General features: G+C 39.1%; 1 protein-coding gene across 3 annotated transcripts in view; it reads right to left on the bottom strand.

Annotated features, from left to right (window-relative positions):
* Nucleotides 1-15,601, bottom strand: part of SLC35D1 (solute carrier family 35 member D1) — a 51,576-nt gene extending 35,975 nt beyond the window's left edge. For all 3 annotated transcript variants that reach the window (XM_041770389.1, XM_041770388.1, XM_041770387.1), the window contains exons 1-8: nt 15,256-15,601; nt 14,261-14,294; nt 14,077-14,163; nt 13,313-13,380; nt 11,575-11,646; nt 10,859-10,927; nt 8,720-8,822; nt 4,647-4,739 (exon numbers count right to left, since the gene is read on the bottom strand). In XM_041770389.1, coding sequence (XP_041626323.1) covers nt 4,647-4,739; nt 8,720-8,822; nt 10,859-10,927; nt 11,575-11,646; nt 13,313-13,380; nt 14,077-14,163; nt 14,261-14,294; nt 15,256-15,458 — 729 coding nt within the window. In that variant the 5' untranslated portion in view covers nt 15,459-15,601. The remainder of the gene's footprint in view (nt 1-4,646; nt 4,740-8,719; nt 8,823-10,858; nt 10,928-11,574; nt 11,647-13,312; nt 13,381-14,076; nt 14,164-14,260; nt 14,295-15,255) is intronic.
* Between the last annotated feature and the right edge of the window lie 9,549 nt (nt 15,602-25,150).

The raw sequence follows: 25,150 nt of genomic DNA, 5'->3' as shown, positions 1-25,150 counted from the left end.
CTCACGCCAACCATCAGAACAGAAGCAGCCTAGTCTTCACACCGGCAGGTCTTCTGCTCCTCAGAAATTCTGTCTCAGCCCAGAAGGGGCCCTACCTAAAAAACTAGCCAACTCATTGATATAACCTACTCAGTTTATACATGACAAAGCAGTGTGAGGAAGCAGAAGGGACTTGTCCAAAATCAGGCAGTGGTCAAGGGCAGAACTGGATGTTACTGTTTCATCTAATTAGATGTTGCTTCTGCATTCTACCCCCAATGTTTCCATTGTACCTCTTATATCACAAACTCTTAGGGACTCATCATATCTGCAGAGTAAATTTTAAATTCCAATATCTAGCATTTGTCCCAAATTAGATAAAAGAAGAGTGTGATGTGGTGGGAAAAGCGAGAATAACGGTCATGGTCAGAAAATCAGAGTTCTAGTCTGAGCCCTCTCTGGGCCCCAATTCCCCCAACTGTGAAAGAAGCTTGAACCAGACGTACTCTAAGGTCTCTTTGAAGGTCTCTAATGTCATTGACTGCCACTGCCTAAGCATACTGAAGAGCAATGCCTATGCTCATGGTATTAGTTCCACCTGGAGCATACCTTTTGTTTCTCTTCCTCCACATCCTTCAAGGTCCACCTTGATCTTCCTGGTAATCACCTACTCAAAAAATGCTTCTTGTAAACAATCTGAGCACTCCTACCTTAGCACTTAGAACCTGTTTTCCCCTCCAACCAGAGGACTCCTTCTAAAGAGCCACACAAACTACTCTCAGTCCATTCAATTCAATGCCTGCTCAAATGAAACTGATAAAGATGCTTTCCCTAACTACCTTATCCCAAGTAGCACTTCCTCAATCACTCTCCTCCTTGTTCTATTTCTCCTCATAGTTCTTATTATACAATTTATGTTTAGTTGATCTCACCCAATGGATTGCAAGCTCCTTTAAGCAGGGACAGGTCTTTTGTCCTTTCTTTTCCTTTTTTTTTTTTTTTTTTAAATTTAGAACAGCACCTGAGTAAAGCACTCAGAACACTTAGTAAATATTTGTTGAACAAAAGCAATATGATTATTTGTAAAAGATTAAGTAACAACAAGGCCAAGTTGCAGAAACTGTACTTCTAATACTACTCTGAAGGTATTTCTCACATTCAGTGGCTTTTTCTGTAAGAAAGCCCTGCACAAACTCCCAAACAGGGATAAAATATAAGTCAGAGAGGTAGCAAATGACTCTGAGAGTTGTAGTTATGCTAACAGTAAGAGATCTATCTGGAGTCAGACTGATTCTAGTTCTAATGTCTGCCACTGCGGAGCCTTAACCATGTCCTTAACCTCTATAAATCAAACAACAACCTACCTCATAGGTATGCAATGAGAATCAGGGAAAATGATTTATGCGAAAGTATCTTGTCAGATACAAGGCATCATACCCTGTAAGTAAAGTCTTCCTAAAGGCCAAAAGTAGCCTCAAATTGTTAATATGGGAACAGCTTTATTTAATGATAGATTGCCTCATGAAGAGAGTTCATTCTTAAGAAAAATACATGCACATACAGGAATGTCTACTTATACACATATGTATCTTGAAGGAAAAGCACAAGTTTAAAAGGTACAATGAAAATGAACCCTACTTACTAGAATTCTTACCCCAAATCCTGCCATATATCCCTTCTGTAATATGAAATCCTTTTTGCCACGACTTCAGACAGACAGCCTACTGACTACTATGAAACTGAATCTTCCAGGGGAGGAAGTAAAACTGTGACCTCTTATGGAACAATGAACCTCTTAGATGTGTCAGGTCATCTGTGGCTTCCACACATTGTCTCTGTGGTGGTTAATAAAAGTAAATCATTCAAATACCTAAATTATATCTCTAACCACTCCCAGAACAGGTTAGCATTACTTGTTGCAGTTAGTAGATAAGAAAACCAAACCCTAAAAAGCCAATCTTGATATTCAACCCACACCAATTTCTTCCGAACCTAAACATGTATTGTACTGACTGACAAGCAGGTACTTTGGTGCTAGATTTTATGCCATCTCTGTAGCATGCCAAGTTTTCCTTGTATGACAAGGAGTATGTCATAGTTCTCATATATTCCCAAGAGAACTTAACATAGAGCTTTCTTAGCATAATGAAGATGCTCAGAAATACTCATCTGTATTGAACTTAAAATGAAATTGCAGTAATGTGTCTTACAAGCACGCAAGGAATTCAGGAACAGAGTCAAACAGAATTCTCACTTCCTAAGTTTCAAATGTATTTTATAGCCTACCAAAACAACACTGATTATTCATATCACCTATATTTTAATTTTGTTTGTAGGCAAACCTCCACGAGGCATCTCATCCCCTACAAGGAGACAAAATTGACCCACTTCCATATTATATCTCATGATATCCCCAAAACACTTTTCCCACAGAACTTACAACTGTTTATTGCCCTGATGTTGACATGTCTACTCCCCAAGACAACTGTATGGTCCTCAAAGGCAAGAAAACCATCTAATTCATCTTTTTTTTTTCTTATCACCTAAGCCTGAAACTGCAAGATGTATGGTAACACTTAACTATTTAAGAATGTCAGAATGATACCATGTAAAGAAGAGAATGTTAAGAAAAAAAGCATGATATTGTAAGACTGCCAGTGTGGCCCCAGTAAACATTTTATAAGAACAATATTAGTAAGAATGAGGATAAACATTAATGTGAAACCAAAAACATTGACAGGGTTTGATCACAGAACAATAAATTCAGCTTCCACTAAGTTTATCATACCAATTTGAAAAGTATTTAGGTGACCTCTGTCATTCTTAAAAAAATTTCTTCCAAAATAAGCTTTTCTTGACCTTGGCCTGGCACTTTCGTTGGAAACCACAAAAAAATTACTCAAATTCTACTCTTCTGCATAAAAAAGAAGAAAAGAATAAGAGGAAAATCTAAATCTTATCCTCATATAGGTGATAAAGCAACTTTTTCACTCTGAGAAAACATTCTCAATTAAACTGAAGCATTTCCAGTTCAATGTTACTGAACTTTCAAATATGCGTGAATTACGCTATAACCTGGCAGATAACTTCTAGTTAAATGATCATCACTCTGGAATGAAGAAATATCTCCTTTGGTCAATTTTTTCAAGTAGCTACAAGCTACTAGTCAAAGCTTCAAATTAATGAGAATCGTATCTTTGCCAAGTCTATAAAATACCTAACCACATTAATTCTTCCAACTTTCTCAGGTACAGATTGGCCTCAAGATTTGGAATTAGCCAGGCTGCCATGTGGGGCCTGGTTACTTTACATTACATTCTTGCCCCAAAGCTAAAGAGTAATAGGTACTTCCTGCCTAGAGAGAGGAAGAACACCATGGAAAGACCAGGGCCTCTGGAGGTAGGCCTGAGTTTAAACCCTGACTCTATCCACTGACAAGTATGGCACTGGACAAGGGACCAAGTCTTTCCGAACCCTTATTTCCACGTTGGTAAAACAGAGATAATTCAAACTTTCTGGAACTGTTGTGGGGACTACATTTATATTATGTATGTCACTAGCACATAATAGGAACTCAATAAATACTAGTTTCTCTTCCCACTTTTTTCACAGTCACAAAATACTTATTCAACACTCTTTATTAGACAGAGCAACAGCTCCATTTCCTACTTTGGAGTCACTTTTAGATCTGCTGGCAGCCAGGTCACAGTTCACTAAAGCATTTATAGATGTTCAAGATGATCTATACCAGTTTTTTATGAATAAAACAAAGCACCTTTATAAGCTTTATACGGTCTTTTCCTATCTTTGATAGAATAACAATTTTTTAATAATCTAATTTCAAAACTTTTCTTTATTTTGGCTGCCACTGATATGTGAGAACTGTCACTGTCATAAGAGTAAATAACCAACACATTTATTAGCCAGAGGCATCATTAGATGAAATCTTGTTACAGAAATTTGGCAAAATTCTAGGTTTCCATTTAGTTTGTAAAATTTTGTGAACTCTAACAAAGTGGTATCAATTTTTCTCCTATGAATATGGGTTTATTTTAAAGAAAAATTCTTTTTTTTCCCTTAAGAAAAATTCTTATGTAGATTCATTTTGCTACTCTATTATGGGTTTATTTAGGTAATAATTTTAGAAAATGAGTAAACTATAGTTGCTATTTACACAGTTAAGTTACCATATGGTGCTAAATATCTCCTGAGGAAAAAACCCAGTTTGGGATTTAAGCCAGCATGACAACAGTACAACACAATAGAGAACTTCCAGAAAGCCAAGCATTCTGTTTAGGTTTGAAGAATTCTACTAGTTTAAGGTTTTTTGTTTTTCGAGGATAATCTACCACTATTCTTACTTTGTAGTTTAGTAGAAATGTAAAAATTCCCTTCCTCTAGCCTTTTGACACGTAAGAGAAGTACACTAGTTGGCATGCACTCTTTTTATGTTAACAGCCAAAGCTATTTTGAGTCATTTTAGTACTATCCAATACTTATGCCAAGAAAAAAGGTTAGCATGACATTAGCAAGCTAAAAAAATAAACTCTGTTTTTGGTCACTCAAGAAGCACATCCCTTTTTAACAACCCCACAGTCTATCTTGTGGACATAAGTAATAATACAGCTCAAAAAATAAGCCATTAAATCATAATTAGCAAGTCCTACCTTTTGCGCATCTCCTGTGAAATAGGCAATGGCCAGAGTGGGCAGAATCATGAACAGTGCATTGTAATAGAGCAGACCATATTTTCCCAGCTCCTGGAATAGTAAATAATTAGGTGTTTCATTTGGTTCTAGCAGAAAGAAATACACAACCTTATACAGAATACCACTCTTACTACTCACACATACACACACACCCCTCCCCCAAAATATAGAGAGTGAATCAGCTAAGTCATAAGTTTGGCAAACATGAAGTAACCTAAGCTTTCAAAAGGAAAAAAAAAACACACACACAAACATACAAGATTTTAAATTAATTCAAAGTAAATACTTTGAGTGCTTAAAATCAGGGAAATAAAAAAATAACACCAACTAGCTACCTCAAAACTAGCTACCTCAACTATCAGGAAAGAGGTTATTCTGTTTTTGTTTTTTTTTAAGATTTTATTTACTTATTCTCATGAATAAGAGAATTTATTATTCTCTTATTATTCAGAGAGAGGCAGAGGCAGAGACATAGGTAGAGGGAGAAGCAGGCTCCCCGTAGGGATCCCAATGCTGGACTCGATCCTGGGACTACGGGATCATGCCCTGAGCCAAAGGTAGATGCTCAACCACTGAGCCACCCAGGGGTCCCGGGAAGAGGTTATTTTGAATACATACATGTCTTTCTATAAAAACACAATCCTGAGGCCCTTTCCTATCCAGAACTAAATAAAAAATCAAGTAAGTCTTGAACTTTTCAGAACCATAAAAAAGTCCCATTTAAGAGAGATAGGTAGATACCAACACATACACTCACACCTAGGCCAACACAGATAGACATAACTTGCCAGTGAAGTATTTACAAAAATATATGTGAAGTACAATGAAAATTAAGATTACTCTATATACAATTCCCAAAAGTATAGTTTGTTGTGCCCTCGGTTATTGGGAAGGAACAAAAGAACCACATACATCTTCAACATAGGGAGCCTATAAGTAGTCTGGGCTCACTTCCCACTTTTAATTCACACTCTTCTAAGACATTCAGCCAGAAGCAGTCACCTGAAAAGGTAGGTCAGAGTTTGACCAAAGCAACAGGGGGATGAAGTACTGAGTAGTGAAGATGGGGGCATGATATTTGCTTAACTTCTGTGGTGAGAGAATTGAATGATATGAAAAGTCAAACTACCTTCTCAAAAGCTACTTTGAAAAACTGGAAACAAATATCCAACAATAAAAAACTACTTGATTAGATGAGGATACTACAATGAAATATTATGCAAACACTAAAAATGTTAGATACTGACAAGAAAAGATGTTCATGAAACTGTACTGAAAAATATAAACTAGAAAACATTATATATTGGTTTTCATTTAAAATTTTACAAAGTGTCTACATACACATACACATACTTATCCTCTAAAACTGTGCTGCTCACTTGATAGTAGAATTAAGGGAGATTTAGATTTTCTTCCCCTTACTTATATGTTTCTTCTACTCTCATTATAAATGTGTATTATCTGCATTATTTCTTTAAAGTTAGAAATGTTTTAACATTTCTGTTAAATGTAGCACTAAGTCTTTATGCCACATGACTTATGCTCAAAGAACCATGATTTAAGCAGTCCTGAAATTATAGGAAATAACACTTCTGATATATTTATTTATTAAAGATTTTATTTTATCTATTCATGAGAGACATAGGCAGGGACATAGGCAGAGGGAGAAGCAGGTTCCCAGAGGGGAGCCTGATGCAGGACTCAATCCCAGGACCTCAAGATCACAACCTGAGCCAAAGGCAGACACTCAACCACTGAGCCACCCAGGTGCCCAACACTTCCGATTAACAGCATCTTGGGGCAGGCATACTGCCTTTCAGATAAACCAAATAACTAATTGCCAAGGCCACCACAAGCATCAATGAAAAGATGTGCCTCATTTCTAAAGCAGCAAGAGAAAAACCATCACAGAAAACAACCTTTTTTTTTTTTTAAAGATTTAGTTATTTATTTATTCATGATAGACACACACAGAGAGAGAGAGAGAGAGAGAGAGAGGCAGAGACACAGGCAGAAGGAGAAGCAGGCTCCATGCCAGGAGCCTGAAGCAGGACTCGAGCCCAGGACTCCAGGATCACGCCCTGGGCCAAAGGCAGGCGCCAAACCACTGAGCCACCCAGGGATCCCCCACAGAAAACAACCTTAACAAGAGATGCCCCATCAGTCAGAGATGTACTCTAGACTGTGCTATCCTATACTGTAGCCACCAGCCATATTCAGTTATTTCAATTTAATTATAATTAAACAACAAATTTAGTTCCTCAGTTGTGGCAGTCATCTATTCGGTGCTCAACAGCCACGCGAGACTAGTGGCTACTGTTAATGGACAGTAGAGATATAGAAGATTTCCATCAACACAGAAAATTCCATTGGACAATACTGTTTTATACAGGTGAGGCTGCTGGACAAACCAAATGTTATTACTGGTACCTATTTTCCAAAGCAGCAAATGGGCTGAGGAAAATACAGAGTACAACTATTTCCAACTGCTCCCTTTTATCTAGCTATTTCAAAAAGATAAAAATGTCTAATTAAGACACAATCATCATACAAAATTGTCAAGACAAATAAATTGAGAACAAAACACAAAGTCATACTTAAGGAAAATTTGTTGGAAACAATCTTCATTGACCCTATTTCTTCAAAGAGCTTCAAAATAAACCTTCTCTGAGAATAACAAAAGCTACTGGGATGGGCATTCACTCTATGGTTCTTTATGGAGAAGGAAAAGCCCCCTGCCAAGACAATACCAACTTGACACTAATACTACTTTTGAATAGTTGGGCATTAGTATTTATGATCTCAACTCAAAAAAATGACCTGAAGTAGTTTTAGAAATAACGCACATAAATAGAGCAGACTAAAAACAAAGCAGGTAAGTTATGTGGCTTAGAAAACACAGGTAAGGAAATAAGATAAAGTCATAGTCAGTTGCAAGATTTAATTATAAGATAAAAATACACCACTGTTCAGGAAAAACTATGGTAGCATCTATGAAATCTCATGTGGGTCCTTACACAGGATACATCATAATAGAAAGGACAGCTCCTTCAATAATAATAACCCTATGATATATGCAGCTGAGTTCTACACAGAGGCTTTTTTTTAAAGATTTATTTACCTATTTATTTAAGAGAGAGAAACAGCTCATGCCTCTGAGTGGAGTGGGAGTTGGGGGTGGGGAGGGATAGGCAGAGAACCCCAAGCAGACTCCCCACTCAGTGCAGAACCCACATGGAACTCAATATGACAACCCCGAGATCGTGACCTGAGCTGAAACCAAAAGTCAGACGCTCAATCAATGAGCCACCCAGGTGTCCCCATGTAGCTGCTTACAATAATGCAAATTTATACCATAATGCGGTGAAAGCAGTATGACTCAAATTTTCTGCTTTCTGATGGTCTGGCTTAACTTAAAATTGAAATTGAATATGTATATAATTCAAAGTATATAGTAGACTAACAAAAAATATCTGTAAAGCCTTTGTGTGCATGATGCAAGTTAAGAGAAAAGAGCTGGATATGTAAAGTTCATATATATGAGATCTAGGCCAAAGAACTCAGTATTACTCCTAAGAGAGAGCAATCCTAATGCTCCCTAAAGTTTCCCATTATTTGTGGGACAAATACACAAAGTCTGTTCTTGTTCTGCAGCCCCTCTTGACACTCACTTCTCAATTCTGCTCAAGGGTTTCCAGATATTTCTTTCTTGTCCAGGTCCCTCACCAACTCCTCTAGAACATAGCCATGAACATTTATGACACTTTTCTGAAATGAACACCCCTCTCCCAAAGTCAACAGTCACTCAATCTCTTCCAGAAAAGCTAACAATAATATCTACTTGCTAATTTATAACTGAAAAAGTTCCTTATGTGAGTAGCAAAGTACAGGCATTGTATCCTTAGAGATCCCTAGATCTTTCCCATTTCTCCTAAAGTATTTTTCTTTATTCCCTGCTTTTTTCCTGACAAATTGACATTTCCACTCCCAACATCAGTAAACATCTCTTAAAGATTTAGACTGCTACCTACTTTTGAATCTAGTTTCTGTTTTACATATGCGCCATTTGCTGCTGTCAGGACATCATTTATCAGAATGAAAACATATCCTTCCAGATCAAATGCCAAATCAGAGCTGTAAAACACAAGCAACACTTTAATAACTTACATTTAAAGAACAAGCATGTAATTTTAAAAAGGTCCGAAGTTCAATAAATGAAAGAACATATTCTTATCAAGGTAAGTGAACATTAGGCATTTTATCGGCTATCAGTATTTCTTGATTCCTGGTGATAATTTGCAATTTCATACTCAATAGGGAAATCTTCAGAAACGAGAAATACTAATACTTAAACACAATCATTAGCAATAATTGATCATGTCAGTTAACAGCACGCTGCTCTGAATTCAAAGTCAGACAACAAGAACAAGTAAAATTCACCATTATAATTACATCTGAAGCAGGAAGAAGGCATCAGAGCTCAATTTCAAAGAGAAGGAAACCAAAAAAATGAAGTTGTTAACAAGTCATTTTCCAAGGATTCATTCACACAAAAGGCAAGCTATACAGGTGACTGGGTTACTGTGTAGAATTTCGGAAGCATAGATTGTAGTGAGTTCTGAGATCAAGCTACAGTAGTGTCTAAGCACATAGCAGGAACTCAATTACTTAAACAGTTGCTTAGAAAGCCTATGAGATATAACTGGCAGGATTTGGGAAACTGAAGACTTCTAGTATTTAGCTGAGCAACAGACAAAAGATAAAAACTTAGTAAACTGAATAATGAAAATCTATGCCTTCAGTATACTTTAGCACCCTAGTTAAATAGCGGCCCAATATCCTGTGATTGTGCAAAACTAGCTAACTAAGCTAGCTAAACTAGTACATGGCATCGACATCTGAAGAACTCTGTGTCCCTGCAATTTTAGGTAGAACTAGCCTAATGTATATCCCCTCTTCCAAGCAGCCTGACAACCTTCTAACTTCAGACTCCCTCTGCCCAAACTCCTTCCCAAGTAAAAGGTTCTGATTAGATAAGGCTGATCCAGAGAGCAAGCCTCCTCAGAAACTTTTTGCAGGCCAGGGTTGGCCCTGAGGAACTCCTGTTGTTTGGTTCAATTCTGGATCCCACAGCTTTAAGGAAATGCTTCAAAGAGGTTAAAGGCTCATATAAAATATTTCTTCAAGAAGGTGATATTACCTAAAGGGAAAAACAGTCAGCTATATAACTAAATTCTAGTAACCAATTTTTCTATCCTTTTCCTTTTCTTTTTTTTCTTTTTTTTTTTTTTTTAAGAATGAAATTTTACTTGGAGATTTAGGGTGGAATTTGACTTAGAATATTTCCCCCCCGCCTCTACCACAGGAATGATGAAGGTAAATGAGCCAAACCATTAGAAGCACACTGAAGTCCCAGACAGAAAATCTACGTCGGACAGAATCTGTGGTATTAGCAAACCCGTATATGCCTGCCCCGGGCTAAGTAAAATGTACAAAGCTTCTAGCCATCACACTAATTTTAGGAGTCTTTGGGCATACATTTTTCTCCCTGCATTTTAAAACTGAAACTTAAGCACAATGGAAAAAAGCTTCGGTAATTTAACAGAAGATCTAAGTTACGGCATTTGTGATAGATCTTAGGTGAGGCCAAATAAAGAAATTCTATTATTTATTATTCCACCACATGGCAAATAATTCATTATCATTTGTCTTTTCTGAGACACTATTTTTTTAGCGCTATGTAAAGTAAAAGAATAGCACACGATTTAAAAAGTACACAGGCTTTGGAGTCAGACACAAATTCAAATTCCAGCACTGCCATTTACTAGCTGTGTAACCTTGACCAAATTTCTGAACTTAGCTTTCAGTTTCCTCAACTAAAAATAGGAAAATTATACCCATATCTTTCAGAGGTGTTGTAAAGAATGCATAAATACGTGTAAAATGCCAAACATACTACGTGACATATGGTATGTGCTCAGTAAGTAGAAGAATCAGGTTTTGCCAGCCTTGACCTTAATATGGCCCAAAAGATTTAACTTTCCAAAGAGTCTTTGGGATGCTTTTCAAAGACATGATTCTTACTTAGCCTATAAAAATTCTCTTTATTGGTAATTGATTATTATCAATAATTATAGATAATTTCCAATGTGGTCTTAATACATTCTTACCTGGCAGCTACAAAGGCTCCAATAATCATTGCAAATACAGTCATCTTAATACCCCAAGAAAAAGTCTTCCTACAAAATAAAATTTAAAAAGTGCATACATGTGTCTTTAGTTATTTGCAGAGACTCATTCTTACAACATAGACAGAAAAAGTGTTTTCCTTAAAAAAGCTATGAACATCATATTTTAAATGTTTTCAAGGAATTGGATATTTCAAAGAATCCTTTTGATGAAGCAAAAACTTAAACAAAAAAGTATACTCATTTTTTCCTTATTCTTATATTTACTATTATTATTGAGCTTGAATCTTTGTAAATCAGAATTTAAGTAGAAAAAGGTCACACACATTTGTAATATTAATAGCTAAGACAGGAATACTATTTAAAACCTATACTGAAAAAAAATTTTTTTAATAAAATAAAAAAATAAAATAAAACCTATACTGATGTTTCTGACCCAGCACCCAATGGCACCAGTAGGTATAGGAATTCCTGAAAGTGTATCTCATGTTCAGACAAATGCCAACTTCAATTCATAATCTTCCCAACTACTCCTCCCATAAACTATCAACTCCTACAGTAAAAAAAGTAAGTGCATAAACTTCTCAAAAGATAAAGTAGAAACAAGACAGATAATTTTACTATCTCGCATATACTGGGACCCTTTTCAAGACGACTAAGGTCTGTTTAGGACTAAATATATCAGAAATTTGGCTCACTTGAGTAAAACTCCTTCAGCAAACATTGTAAACAGGATGGAGAACCTTCTCAGAACTGTAAACATTGGCAAGCTGGAAAAAAAAAAAAGGGAAAAAATACAATTCGTTAAAATAAAGTTTAAGAATTTATTTTTTAAACTAAACCTCTCCATATAAATACCCTAAAATAATGCTAATCTCTTCCTTCCATTATGCTGATTAATTCTGTTCCATGTTGATTAATCTGTGATTGAATTCAGCTTTTATTTCTCTCTAGAAATAATTATTACTTGAAAGCCTGAAAGAGTTGCTTTTATAAAACTACTAGAAGTGAGAAACACCAAGCTATCTATAAAAAGTGGTAGAGATCATATAGCTATTATCAAAGACTAGTATGGCCACTTTTTTATTTTACACTACTTATCATACAAATCCCCTGAACAGTAACCATGTTAGTTTTTAAAAGAAAAAGATTCCTTTCTTCCTTCTTTACTAGACTGATCTTACTTCCCACCCCCCAATCACAGCATCTCCAACCCTCCAAAGAGCATCTATGATAATCTCACCCCATGAAATATTTGATTGTCCTTTTGTGGAAGTACTTTCTTCTTCCTCTAAATTACCAGAGCACCTTGCTTGCACTAATCAAACACACAGCCTCTTGCAATATAGTTATTTCTGAATATATCTCATCTCCCTCCTAAGTGCCTTATACTTAGATGGCAACCAAAGATAGGATATGAATGAATGGATGACTAAATGCATGACAGTGGATGAAAAAGAGCAAATTCTATACAAGCAGCACTTTGCAGCAGGTCTGCATTTCTTTCCAAGTGGGTAGTGAGATGGAAAAGGATGCCCTCACCCATGATAAATCTGACTTCTATGAACCCTCTCCCAGAGATACCATTATGGTTACTCTGCAAGGTTTCTTGAGTCTGAAGAAAGAGGAAATGAAAAATGTTTTGTCTCTGATCCTCAGAAATCTCCCCATTCTGTTTTATAATCATCTAATATGCCAAGGGGTTAGCTTAAGTGGAAGTAGTGAAACCATGGATTTCTGTTAAATGGCTTCTCCATGTGTATAATTTTAATATCACAAACACCTCCATGTGTATAATTTTAATATCACAAACACCTACACACTATACTCCTTAAGTGGAGAAGCCAAGAATTAGGAGGTTAGAGGATAATAAAACAGTAAGGTCACAGAGCACAGAACTATTGCTTCTTTCTAAAAGTGAATATGCTGCCTCTACAGTGATATGATCATAGGTATAATATTAATCCTATTTGTATCAGAGTTCCATCTGATGTCATTTTAACTACATCATGTTCAAAGAAAAACTACAAAATTTCTCACACCCACCCTCTGATTTGGCTTTAAGGAACTTGCCTAAAATATAGTATTTATAAATTGTATTTAAAGAATTAAAATCCCAGGAGCCTAGCCTATAGTCTTCACTACTATAGGTCTGGAAAAATAATGAAAATCTCCTATAAGCAATTTGCAACATTTTAAGACTTCTATAATAAAGTAAGGGCGGGGGGGTAAAAAACCCAAAACACATAAAAAGTCTTTCTCTTCAAACTTAAGAGAATTTAAACTAAAACCTTTGGTGTAATCTTATTTACTAACAAAAGCTTTCTGGTTCTTTCATATTTTCCAGAATCAATAACAATGTGTTAAATATTTGACATTCAAGTACAGTTTTAAGAATACATATTAACCTCACTAGTAAAATAAAGTTATCCATACTTCAGTTTCTTTGTGCTGAACAGTCCCGTGATTTGGTTCCCAAAATATAGTAGAGGTAGTGGAAACGTCTAGAAAATTTAAAAAGGGATAACAGAGCTCAATAATAAAGATAGCTAAAACAAAGTCCTTTCAAACATAACAGTTTTGTTTATATGATCAAATTCTTTCTGCTTAAAACATAAGATTAGAACTCATACACAATTTTGGCCCCCATGAAGCACTCACAAAACATTATTCCTGGATAAACAGCACTACTATGGCAGAGAGAGGGAAGAATGGAGAAGAAAAAAGAAACAGAAATATGAATATGATCAAATCACATGAGATAGAAACATCATTTGCTCTAAAATATGATACTGTATTAGCCCATGGCTCTAATGTCAGCAGAAAAGGGAAAGGTATTTCATCTTCATGTGGAGTCAAGCAGAGGCAGAGAGAAGAGTAAGAAAACAAACCCAAGGAATAATGAATGCAGGATACATTGACCTGATTTGATTAGATGGATGCAGAAAATGCAAAAGAGCTATACTCCCAACAAGTGTTCATTAATTAAAACAACACAAGATTTCTGAGGGCTTTCTTCCCTTAATTTTAAAGAATTGGTAGGACTTTTTAAGATACATATTACTCCATTTATTCTTTGCCTTCACTATACCCACTCTGGGTGACTGCAATTTTTAAATATGCAGAGGACTGATAAAAATATAGAACGGTTTTCAGAAAATAAAGTTTTTTTTTGTTTTTTGTTTTGTTTTGTTTTTTACCTTTCGAGGTACATTTCTGTCAAGGTCAGGAAACTTGACTACTCTGAGTGCCTTTCCCACCCAGAGAACTGCCACTGTGGCCACCATCTGTAAACAGAGAACACAGATTCACTGTTCTACATATAAAGACACACACAGAAGTTCTAACGACATAAACCACGTAATGCTGAAGATTCCAACTAACCTGGCCAAGTCCAACACATAGTGAGGAGGGAAATCTACAAAACGGTAGAGAGAGAGAGCGAGAGAGAGAGAGAGAGAGAGAGAGAAAAAAAAAAATACAGGGTCAGAAAATGCCAAACACAGCTCTGTGAATTCAATTCGCACATCTGCAACCTTAAAATGCACTTTGAAACAAACACCAACGTCTGCCCCTTAAGCAAATGAAAACGTGAGGGAAAAAAATATCCCTTGCTGGTTGTCAGGCAACACCGCTGATTTTGTAGCCTCGGGCGGCCACTTGTCTCATCCTGTCCGAGTCCACAATTTTCAGTCAGCTGCCTGCAACGGACGTTTCAAGGGAGGGAAGATGCAGGTCTCCCCGATGGTTCACATCTTTATTTATTTATTTTTTGGTTTTTCTTTTTTTTTTTTTTTTTTTTGGTTCACATCTTTTAAAACAAAAATGCTTCTGCTTCTGCCTCAGGGTCCCAGTGACAGGATCGGAATCTTCCTCAACGAGCCGGAGGATGCGCACGTCCCCAGAGGCTGTCAGCGAACTCGGGGACCCCGAAGCCCCGGCCCTCGGCCCCGACCGCGCGGAGGGCTCGGCTCCCACCCCGGCACAGCCCACGAGCCAAAAGTCTCGGGGCAGCTCCGCTCCACCGCTCCGAACCGCCAGGTTTCCTTCCAGGGCGCCGCTCGGCGGGCGCTTTCCCACAGCGGGCGGAACGCGCGCGGGACCGTCCGCAGCTCCGCGCGCGGAGCCGGCGCCGCAGCCGCAGCCGCAGCCGCAGCCGCAGCCGCACCCCGGGCCCGCGCGCGGAGCCGGCCCCGCCGCCGCCCCGGCCGCGCGTTCGCCGCCCGCCCTCCTCCCCAGCTCCCGCCCAACTTTGTTCAGCTTTAACTTCAGCGGCCGAAGTCCAGGGGGCCGGCGCCCCGCCGCCGCCGCCGCCGCCGCCGCCGCCGCCGCGCTCCTCCCCACGGCCGTGGCCGCCGCCGCCGCCGCCTCGGCCCTACCTGTAGTTGGTGAGCACGCTCTTGTTGACCACCACGATCAGGAAGGAGCTCACGCCGTAAAAGCCGGCGGCCAGCAGCTTCAGGAACACCGTCAGCGTTTCGGCCGACGCCATCCCCAGCTCCTCCTCATGTCTGTGTGTGGAGGATTTCGCGGGGGCTTCTCCTTTAACCCGGGCATGCTGACGTCTATGAACTTCCGCCATGGCCGCGGCGGCGGCGGCGGCGGCGGCGGCGGCGGCGGCCTGTGAGGGGAGCGGCGGCCGGGCCTGGCGGCGCGGGGGGCCTGCGGTGCTGGCTCCCGGGGGACTCGCGGCGCCCGGGCCGGCGGACGGTGCCGGCTGCGCCCTCGCCGCCTCGGCTCCCCGCCCGGTCGCCGCCCGTCCCCGCCCAAGGGCAGGAACGCCGGGTTTCACGCGCTCGGGGACTTTGCTCGGGCATTATGCAACGCCGGGTCAGAGGGCAGGGGCCGCGCCGGGGTGGCCTGGACAGGGGCCGGGGAGGCCTGGAGCAGGGGCAGCGGCGAGCCTGAGTTCGGGCGCACAGGGAGGACAGGCCAGGGCCGAACCACTCGGGGGCTGCGGGGCGCCCGGCGCCACAGCACAGCCCCGGGCGCCGGAGGCCGGATCGCGCCTGCGCGAGTCAGCCGGGTCTCCCCGCCGCCGCGTACCCTCCGCCGGGGAGGCTGGCGGCGGGGGGCCCGGAAGCCGTATTCTCCGGATAACAGTCGCAGCCAAAGTACGAACAGTCCTCCCCTCGGTAGCAGGTGGCTGGCTAAGTCGTCCTGGGGCGTGAACGCGTCGAGACCCACTTGGGGGCTCTTTTGGTCTCCCTTGCAGAAAGTCAGAAAGCCCTTCGGAAGAAGCATATGTGGACAAAAGGAAACACTCAGGGCAGCCCCGGCGGCCCAGCGGTTTAGCCCCTGCCTTTGGCCCAGGGTGTGGTCCTGGAGACCCGGGATCGAGTCCCACGTCGGGCTCCCTGCATGGAGCCTGCTTCTCCCTCTGCCTGTGTCTCTGCCTCTCTCTCTTTGTGTCTCTCTCATGAATAAGCAAAATCTTAAAAAGAAAGAAAAAAAAAAGGACACTCAACATTTCATTCTGTATTCCCTCGGGCTCCTTCCTTACCTTTTCTGAACCTAGGAACCCCCCACCCCCAACAATACTTTGCAGATCAAGGGAAAACTTGCTTAAGAAAAATGTAGACATGTCTAAAAATGTAGTAAGATAATAAAGCAACTTGGGGATTGGTGATAGAGCAAAGGTTTGGGAACTGAGTTCCAATTCTAGGAATCCTAGAAATGCCCACTAACCGCGCGTGCTCTTGGGCCAATTACTTGACCTCTCCTTATCTCTATAGATGTAGAACTAGTGCACAGCTAGTTTTCAGTAAGTGACAGTCATTGTTACATTACAGAAACAAATCATTATTATCAGCTTGAACAAAGAAATGACATACCTAATTTTAATGTCAAAAAAGAAAAAACTTTTAATTATTTCTCTATCGCTGTCTTTTTTATTTTATCCCGTATTTTTAAATTGTGGTAAAATGTACATAACATAAAATTTACCCTTTCAACGTGTTTTTTATTATGATAAAATATGCTTAGTATAAAATTTATCATTTTACCACTGAGTACAATTCAGTGGCATAAGTACATTCACATTGTTGTGCAACTCTCACCACTAATTTTTTCATCATCTCTAACTGAAATTATGTAACCACTAAATAGTCATTCTCATTCCTCCTCACTCCAACATCTGGTAACCCTATTCTTTCTGTCTCTATGAATTTGACTATTCTGGGTACCTCATAGAAGTGGAGTCATAGGGAATTTGTCCTTTTGTGTCTGACATTTCACTTAGCATAATACTTTCAAGATTCATCAGCTTTTAGGATACGTCAGAACTTTTTTTTTTTAAGGCTAGATAATACTCCATTCTGTGTACTCCATTCTCTATTCTTTTGATCCATATCCTTTTAGTTTTTCCACGAATATTCCTTAGGAAACACTGGTAAACAGAATGAGGTTCTTGACATGGCGCACAAGGACTTAGGGGATGTGGCTTCTGCCCACATCTCCAGAGGTGCTCCTCACATTTCCCTACCGAAGCTGCAACTAAATTAAACTATGCCCAGTCCCCTGAAAAACAATGTGGGTTCCTGCTTCTGTGTCTTTACTCCCATTTTTCCCTCCTTCTGGGCGGCTTTTTCTCTCACCCTCTTCTCCCCTATCCTGAAGAACTCTTACTTTAGTATTTAGGCAGTATTACCTCCTCTTTGGGTACCTTCTTTCATACTGCCCTCCATGCCCTCCAAAGAATTGACATCTCTCCTTTGTGCCCCTGCCACCCCATCTTTGTACATCCCCATTACAGAGGCACTGGAATTATATGTTTACATGTCAGTCTGTTCCAGTAGACAGTGAGTTCCCTAAGGACAAGGACAAGCAGGGACACCTAGCACAATTTAAATGTTTTTGCTGAATGAATAACTTTTTAACAATGAGGGAAAATGGCCAGATGTTTAATTGCTAGCAGCAAAAGAAAAATAACTAGAAAGTTATATTTTGGGAAACATCTGTGAAAAACTTAGTATAAAAATAACAAAAGCAAACAAGCAAAATAGACTTGTAGCACATAAAAGTATCTTCCCCTCTTCCTCTCCTACCAACCCTTTAAAGGAAGCAATTGCTCACAGTTCAGAGGTTGTATTTAGTGCCATGCTTCATACACATGAATACATACATGCATATATATGTATGTACATATCCATATCCATACACGTTTATTTATGGTTTTTAATACATTTTTTAACATACATAGAATAGAACCAGGTAAAAACACTGAGCCTCAAGCCAGACACTGCCTCTGACCTTGGGCAGTTTACTTAACAATACTGCGCCTCATTTTCCTTATCCATAAAATGAGGATTTCAATAGCACCCACCTCATAGGGTTGTGGTGAGAATTGAATGAATTAATACGGGTAAAATACTTAGAACATAGTACATACTTCACAAGTATTTATAATAATAATTACTATTATTTTTATAGTAATAATAATACCCCTAGTCTTTTGTTTTTTTTTTTTAATTTTTATTTATTTATAATAGTCACATGGAGAGAGAGAGAGAGAGGCAGAGACACAGGCAGAGGGAGAAGCAGGCTCCATGCACCAGGAGCCCGATGTGGGACTCGATCCCGGGTCCCCAGGATCGCGCCCTGGGCCAAAGGCAGGCGCCAAACCGCTGCGCCACCCAGGGATCCCCACCCCTAGTCTTTTGGATGCTTTTTCTCATTTTGCTTTGCTGGCTCTTCCTCTTTTAGATTTTTTTTTAAAGATTTTATTTATTTATTCATGAGAGACAGAGAGAGAGAGAGAGAGAGAGGCAGAGACACAGGCAGAGGAAGAAGTAGGCTCCATGCAGGGAGCCTGATGTGGGACTCGATCCAGGATGATGCCCCCAGCCGAAAGCAGGTGCTAAACCGCTGAGCCATCCAGGGATTCCCCCCCCCCCCCCCCGCCCTTTTAGATCTTTAAGATGAAGTTTCACATTCCTCAGGGCTCGGTCTTGGGTCTCTCTTCTCATTCTATATATTCTTACAAAATAATTTCATCCCACCATATAGCTTCACTTATGATTCGTCATTTTGCCAACACTTCCCAAATCTACCTCGCATATGTTCTCTTGAGCTCCAGATTATACAACTGTCTCCTGAACATCTTTACTTGAATGACTGAGTCTCTTTAACATGTATAAAACTAAACCCATCATTATCCCCTCAACCCCAGAAAATTTTCTCCTCCATTGTTCCCTACTGTATCAAGAATTGAATCCTGACTATCTAATATATGCAGGCTTTTTACTCAGCAATCTCATATTTTTTACTATATCTTGCTTATCAGGTCCAATCAGCATAATTCAGTCACTATATTGAATCACCTGATTTTTTATGATCACCCTCAGATACTTGCCAACATCTACCTTCTGCATTGGACAAAGAGACAACTTAAGTGGGAATGTAATAGGTATGACCACTCACACATCTTTCCAAATCTTGGTAATGAACACTAATGTCTGCAATTTCCCTGAAGATATGCCAGTCATTTTGTTTACTGTCCTGATAAGAGGGAAAGGTTTTTGATGCTCCCTCTTTCTACTATTAGGGTTCTTATTCTATGGGTCAAAAAACCAATGTAAGGGTTTTGCCAGTTGCCAAGAATTTCTATTATGTCTAAACATATATCTCTTCTAGCTACATGTATTCAAGAACTGGAAATATAACCACACAATGGGGCTGTAACCCTACTGGGTCCACTGTGTTTCAAATTTGGGCTAAGACTCCAACTGATACCTGACTCATCAAAGCCTCCAGTTTCACTGGTAGACTACAGTGATATGGATACCCAGGAATTAGTATCAATTAGCCTATGTTTGATAATCACCAAAAGGTCTGGGTATTTCCTTTTCCCTAGCACATAGTCACTCTAGTAAAAGCCTAAAGGTCCCTTTGAGGAAGACTTAGAGGAAAATATACAGTATTTAAAATTGAAATTTCCCAAAATTATACTTGGCTTACAGCCATGATGGAACTTCTCAAGGATGTACATACCCTACAAACAAATGTGTTTTTCAGCATGTTGGTGATCAGAGTATTCTCTGGATCCTCTTAGGATGTAGTTGAGAGATGTGTAAACTACACATGATAAAATTACTCCAAATATCCCTATCTCCCCACACTTTCCTTCATCTACATTATGATGCGGGATATTCTGGTATCTCAGTCTCATTAGGAGGTCCCTATAGAGCCCAAGTCTCTGTCAACTGATAAATGAAATTGTTAGAATATTTCTACCTTCATGAGCTAACACATTAAATCCAGAACCTCTGGTAAATGCACTCATATCCATACATTTGGTGTAATCCAATGTTATATTCCATCTTCCTTAAAATCCATTGCTATACATATTCCCCAGGTTTATATTGATGTAAATTAGGAAAATCTTGCAATTTTTTTGTTTATAAGCTGCTTCCTCCTGGGTCAGACTTTGTACTTGTTCCCCTGGAGCATGCTGATATCTGACTCTAGTTATGGGGATAGTGGATAGTTCTCAAGCAAGGAAAGGCTAATATCCTCAGACACAGAAGGACAAGCTGCTTGACAGAAGAGGTTCAAAGTGCCTTAAGATTTCAAAATTCTCAACTTGGTCTAAGTCTAGCCAGATGTATCCCCCATCCAAGTTTTGGGGTCCCTCTCCTTCCCTATCATTTTCCTAACTTCTACACAAGAGAAACGGCAAGGCTATAGAGTCAACTGACATAAAATCTGTGTACTGGCCAATTAAGTGTTTGTTCATTTTTAGCAATGGCAGCCCCAAGGCTGGGGAGATTCTTTTAGGCCTGCCATGGAATCTCTCTAATGAGACTGGATCAGAGAGTATAAGGACCAGAGACTAGTACTTTCTGTAAGTGCTTTGGTGTACTCAGAAGAACTGATTTCCCACCAGTCGTCATAGTCATTTGTTACTGTTATTATAGTTGAATCCAGCAGGTGCATGATTCAAGGCACTTGTTTCTGTAGGTACTTTATCACAACCAACTACAGGTGATGATTTAATTAATCATGATACTTCTACATGACATGGATTACCAGCATTCATTTCCTATTAGCAGGGAGTTCAGCACTACACTCAAGCCCAAGCACAAAATCAAGCTAATGCCCAGATCCCATCTTTTAGGGTCTGTTTCTGGGACTACTCCTAGCAACAATTTCCGTAACAATCAGAGACCAGTTAGGAGACAGAAATCACATTGGTTATTTGCTTAGAGAGAATTTAATATAAAGAAATACTAACTAGGTAAATGAAAAGTTTTTTTTTTAATTCTCTAAGGTATTAAGGAGGTAGCAACTGCAGGAAAGGCAGAGGTAATAAAAGGGAGAGACTAGAATTATTAAACCTTAGAAACTTAGAGGGTTTCCCTGATAGCTAAACTCAGACCTCTGAGAAAGAGAGGCTACTCAACTTATCTTAGAATATTTGAGTTAGAAAAGACCTTTGAAGAGGGAACCCCATCTGGTAGGCACTATTAGCTCTGGGGGGCATGACTAGACTGACTTTGCAAATGCAGGGAAAACTGCAAACCACATTCAGCTTCTTCTATGGAAAGAGCTTGCTGCTTCTGGGGTAAAGAATCATTGGGGGAGAGATGCTAACAGGAAGCAGACAGTAAGGGGCATTTCTTTCTTTTTCCTCCAGCTTTGCAGTCTCCCCAACAGCACCAATGTCAGAGCCTCACATATAGCCATTGTCAAAGCCGGTATGTGGTTTGCAAAATACAAGCATCAGGTTCATAAAGCAGAATAGAGACAGATAGTACCAGGTTCGGAGCAAAGAGGCAATAACTTAACAATTGGCACTCCCATGTTAGAAAAAGGAATCACCATCCCCCAAGTTGCTCATCTTAGAAACCTAGTAAGTAGTTGTTCTTAGGGCTTCTCTCCCCTTACTGATCATCCATAAGGCCCTAAATATCTCTGAAGTTTGAGCCGATTGCCATCAATCATCATCCCTCACCAAGATTAGATAACTAGCATCTGTGCTCCTCCAGTTCATTCTGTACACAGGAGCCACACAGCAAGCCACAGTGATTTTGTAAAAATGCAGATCTAATTGTTAGGATTAAACCTAACTCCTGCCTTATTTCACAACATTCTTCTCCTTTTGGCTCGCCCTACTCTACACTCATACTTGACTTTCTTTAATTCCTCAAGCACGTCCTCTCATTTCTGGATCTTTGCACCTGCTCATCACTTGACTTATTATAGATTAATCTTCCATCCCCACAAACAAACCTCACCTCCATCTGCTGGCTAACTTCTTCATGTCTTAGATAAAATAATCTTCAGTGTGGTCTTTCCTGCCCACAGACTCATTAACATCCATGCATGTTCCTAAAGAGGCATAATAACTTCAGTTACTAATTGAACTATTCCTACATTCTGCCTATTCTCCTTACCACTCATGTTCAGACCATAATGCACAGGCTGTTTACCACAGGTGGTGGCTATTGAAATATACTCAGAGCATAGAGTGCAAATTCTTATATACTGTGTTTAAAATTCAATGATGCATAAAAATTTTAGAAAAAATCTTTTTCCCCTTCTTATTCCTTCTAAGACAGATAAACACATTCCAAAACATCTCTCCTCTTAGGCTTCCCCAAATGAATTGATAAAAACTCTATTCTTCCAACGTTTATGCCCAAAACCTTGTAGCCATCTTTGACTCCTCTTTTTTTGCAGCCCACATCTAACTTTCAGCGAATCCCATCAACTCTATCTTTAAAATATACCCATATTCCAACATTTATTACTTCTACTGGCATCCTAGTCCAATTTTCCATATGCTCTTGCTAAAATATTGTAATTTTTTTCAGCAATGGTTTTTTTGCTTCTATCTTCTATCCTTAAAATCCTTTCTCACTGGAACACCCATAGTGACCTAAAAAAATGAATTGAATGTCAGATCTCTACTCAAAACTGTTCAATCACTTCTCATCTTACTCTAAATAAAATCCAAAACCTTACAATGGCCTACAAGGCCTTACATGATCTGGCCTCTTATTACCCTTATGACTTCATGAGAATGCCCCTCTCCATTCCACTTCACTTCACTCAGCCACAGTGACTACCTTGTTGTTAGAACCCTCAAAGCACACCATAACTCAGGACCTTTGCACTTATTGTGCTCTGCCTGGAATAATATTCCTCTAGATAGCCTCATGGTTCATGCTATAGCTTAATTCAGGTCTTAAATTAAATGTCATCTTATTAAAGCAGTTTTCTCAATACTGAAGAAATAAATTAAAAGAGAGCTAAAAAAATGAAGAGCTGTACTGTGTTCATAGATTGGAAAATTCAATATTGTTAAGATGTTAATTCTCTCCAAATTTATCTACAGGTTTAATATAATTCCTATAATTTATGTGATATAAGCATTTTCCATTAAAGGCATATACCACATTTAAAAAATCCATTCATCCACTGAAGAATACTTAGATTGATTCCATATATTGCCTATTATGAATAATGCTACAATGAACATTGGTGTGCAAATATCTCTTTGAAATTCTGTTTTAAAATCTTTGATATAAATACCCATGTCATCGCAGCTAGAGAGTATTATGCTAAGAAAAATAAATCAGTCAGAGAAAGACAAATACCATATGACTTCACTCATATGTGGAATATAAGAAACAAAACAAATGATCACAGGGGAAAATCAGAAAAAGACAAACCAAGAAACAGATTATTAACTATAGAGAGTAAACTGATGGTTGGGAGGGGGGAATGGGTGAAATAGGTGATGGGAATTAAGGAATGCACCTGTTGTGATGAGCACTGGGTGTTGTATGGCAGTGTTGAATCACTATATTGTACACCTGAAACTTATATAACACTGCTTGTTAACTAACTGGAATTTAGCACACTTAAAAAATAAGAAAAAATCAAATCAATAATCTAATTTTATGCCTAAAGAAGTAGAAAAAAATTTAATTTCTTTATATAAATGCCCAGAAGTGAGATTGCTGGATCATATGGTAGTTCTATTTTTAACTTTCTGAGGAAACTGCACACTACTTTCTATAGTGGCTGCATCATTTTTCATTTGCTTCAACAGTGCACAGGTTCCTTCCAATTTCTCCTCATCCTCACCAATATTTATTATTTTCCTCTTGTTTTGTTTTTTATAATGACCATCCTAACAGGTAAGGTAATAGCTTGTTGTGAGTCTGGCCTGCATTTCCTTGATTTTAAGCATCTTTTCGTATGCTTGTCAGCCATTTGTATGTCTCCTTTGGAGAAAGGTCTATTAAAATCCTTGGCCCATTTTTAAATCAGATTATTTGTTTTGTTCTGTTTTGTTATCATTGAGTAGTAGGAGTTCCTTATATATTTTGGATATTAACCTCTTGCCAGATACATGCTTTGCAAATGTATTCTCCCATCCCAGAGGTTGCCTTTTCACTTTTTTCTTTTTCTTTTTTTTAAATTTTTATTTATTTATGTATGATAGTCACAGAGAGAGAGAGAGAGGCAGAGACACAGGCAGAGTGAGAAGCAGGCAGAGTGAGAAGCAGGCAGAGTGAGAAGCAGGCAGAGTGAGAAGCAGGCTCCATGCACCGGGAGCCCGATGTGGGATTCAATCCCGGGTCTCTAGGATCTGCCCTGGGCCAAAGGCAGGCGCTAAACCGCTGTGCCACCCAGGGATCCCCTTTTCACTGTTTTCTTTGCTGTGCTGAAGCTTCTTAGTTTGAAGTAGTCCCACTTGTCTATTTTTGTTTCTGTTGCTTGTGCTTTTGGTGTCATATCCAAGAAATTATTGCCAAGACCAATGTTATGGAGCTTTATTCTTATGTTTTCTTCTGAGAATCTTATAGTTTCTGGACTTTAATCCATTTTGAGTTGATTTTATTCATCTGGTGTAATATCAGGGTCTAATTTCACTCTTTTGCATATGGATATTCATTTTTCCTAGCACCAATTGTTGAAGAAACTATCTTTTCCCCATTGTGTAGCTTTGGCACACCCACTGAAAATCATTTGACTGTATATACATGGTTTTCTTTCTGGGCTCTCTTTTTTGTTCCGGTGGCTTATGTCTGTTTTTACACGAGAATCATATATTTTGGTTACTGTAGCTTTGAAATATGTCTTGAAGTCAGGAAGTGTAAGACATCAGCATTGTTCTACTTTCTTGAGACTACTTTGGCTATTCAGTGTTCTTTGTGGTTGCATATGAATATTGGGGTTATTTTTCCTATTTATTAAAAACATGCCATGAAATCTTGATAAATACTGCATTAAATCTGTAGATTGCTTTGGGTGGTATGG

The sequence above is a fragment of the Vulpes lagopus genome, chromosome 10 (assembly GCF_018345385.1).
Source record: "Vulpes lagopus strain Blue_001 chromosome 10, ASM1834538v1, whole genome shotgun sequence".
In the NCBI taxonomy this organism is placed as follows: Eukaryota; Metazoa; Chordata; class Mammalia; order Carnivora; family Canidae; genus Vulpes; species Vulpes lagopus.
Note: the sequence above shows the minus strand (reverse complement) of the source record. Positions and strands in the feature narration are given on the sequence as shown.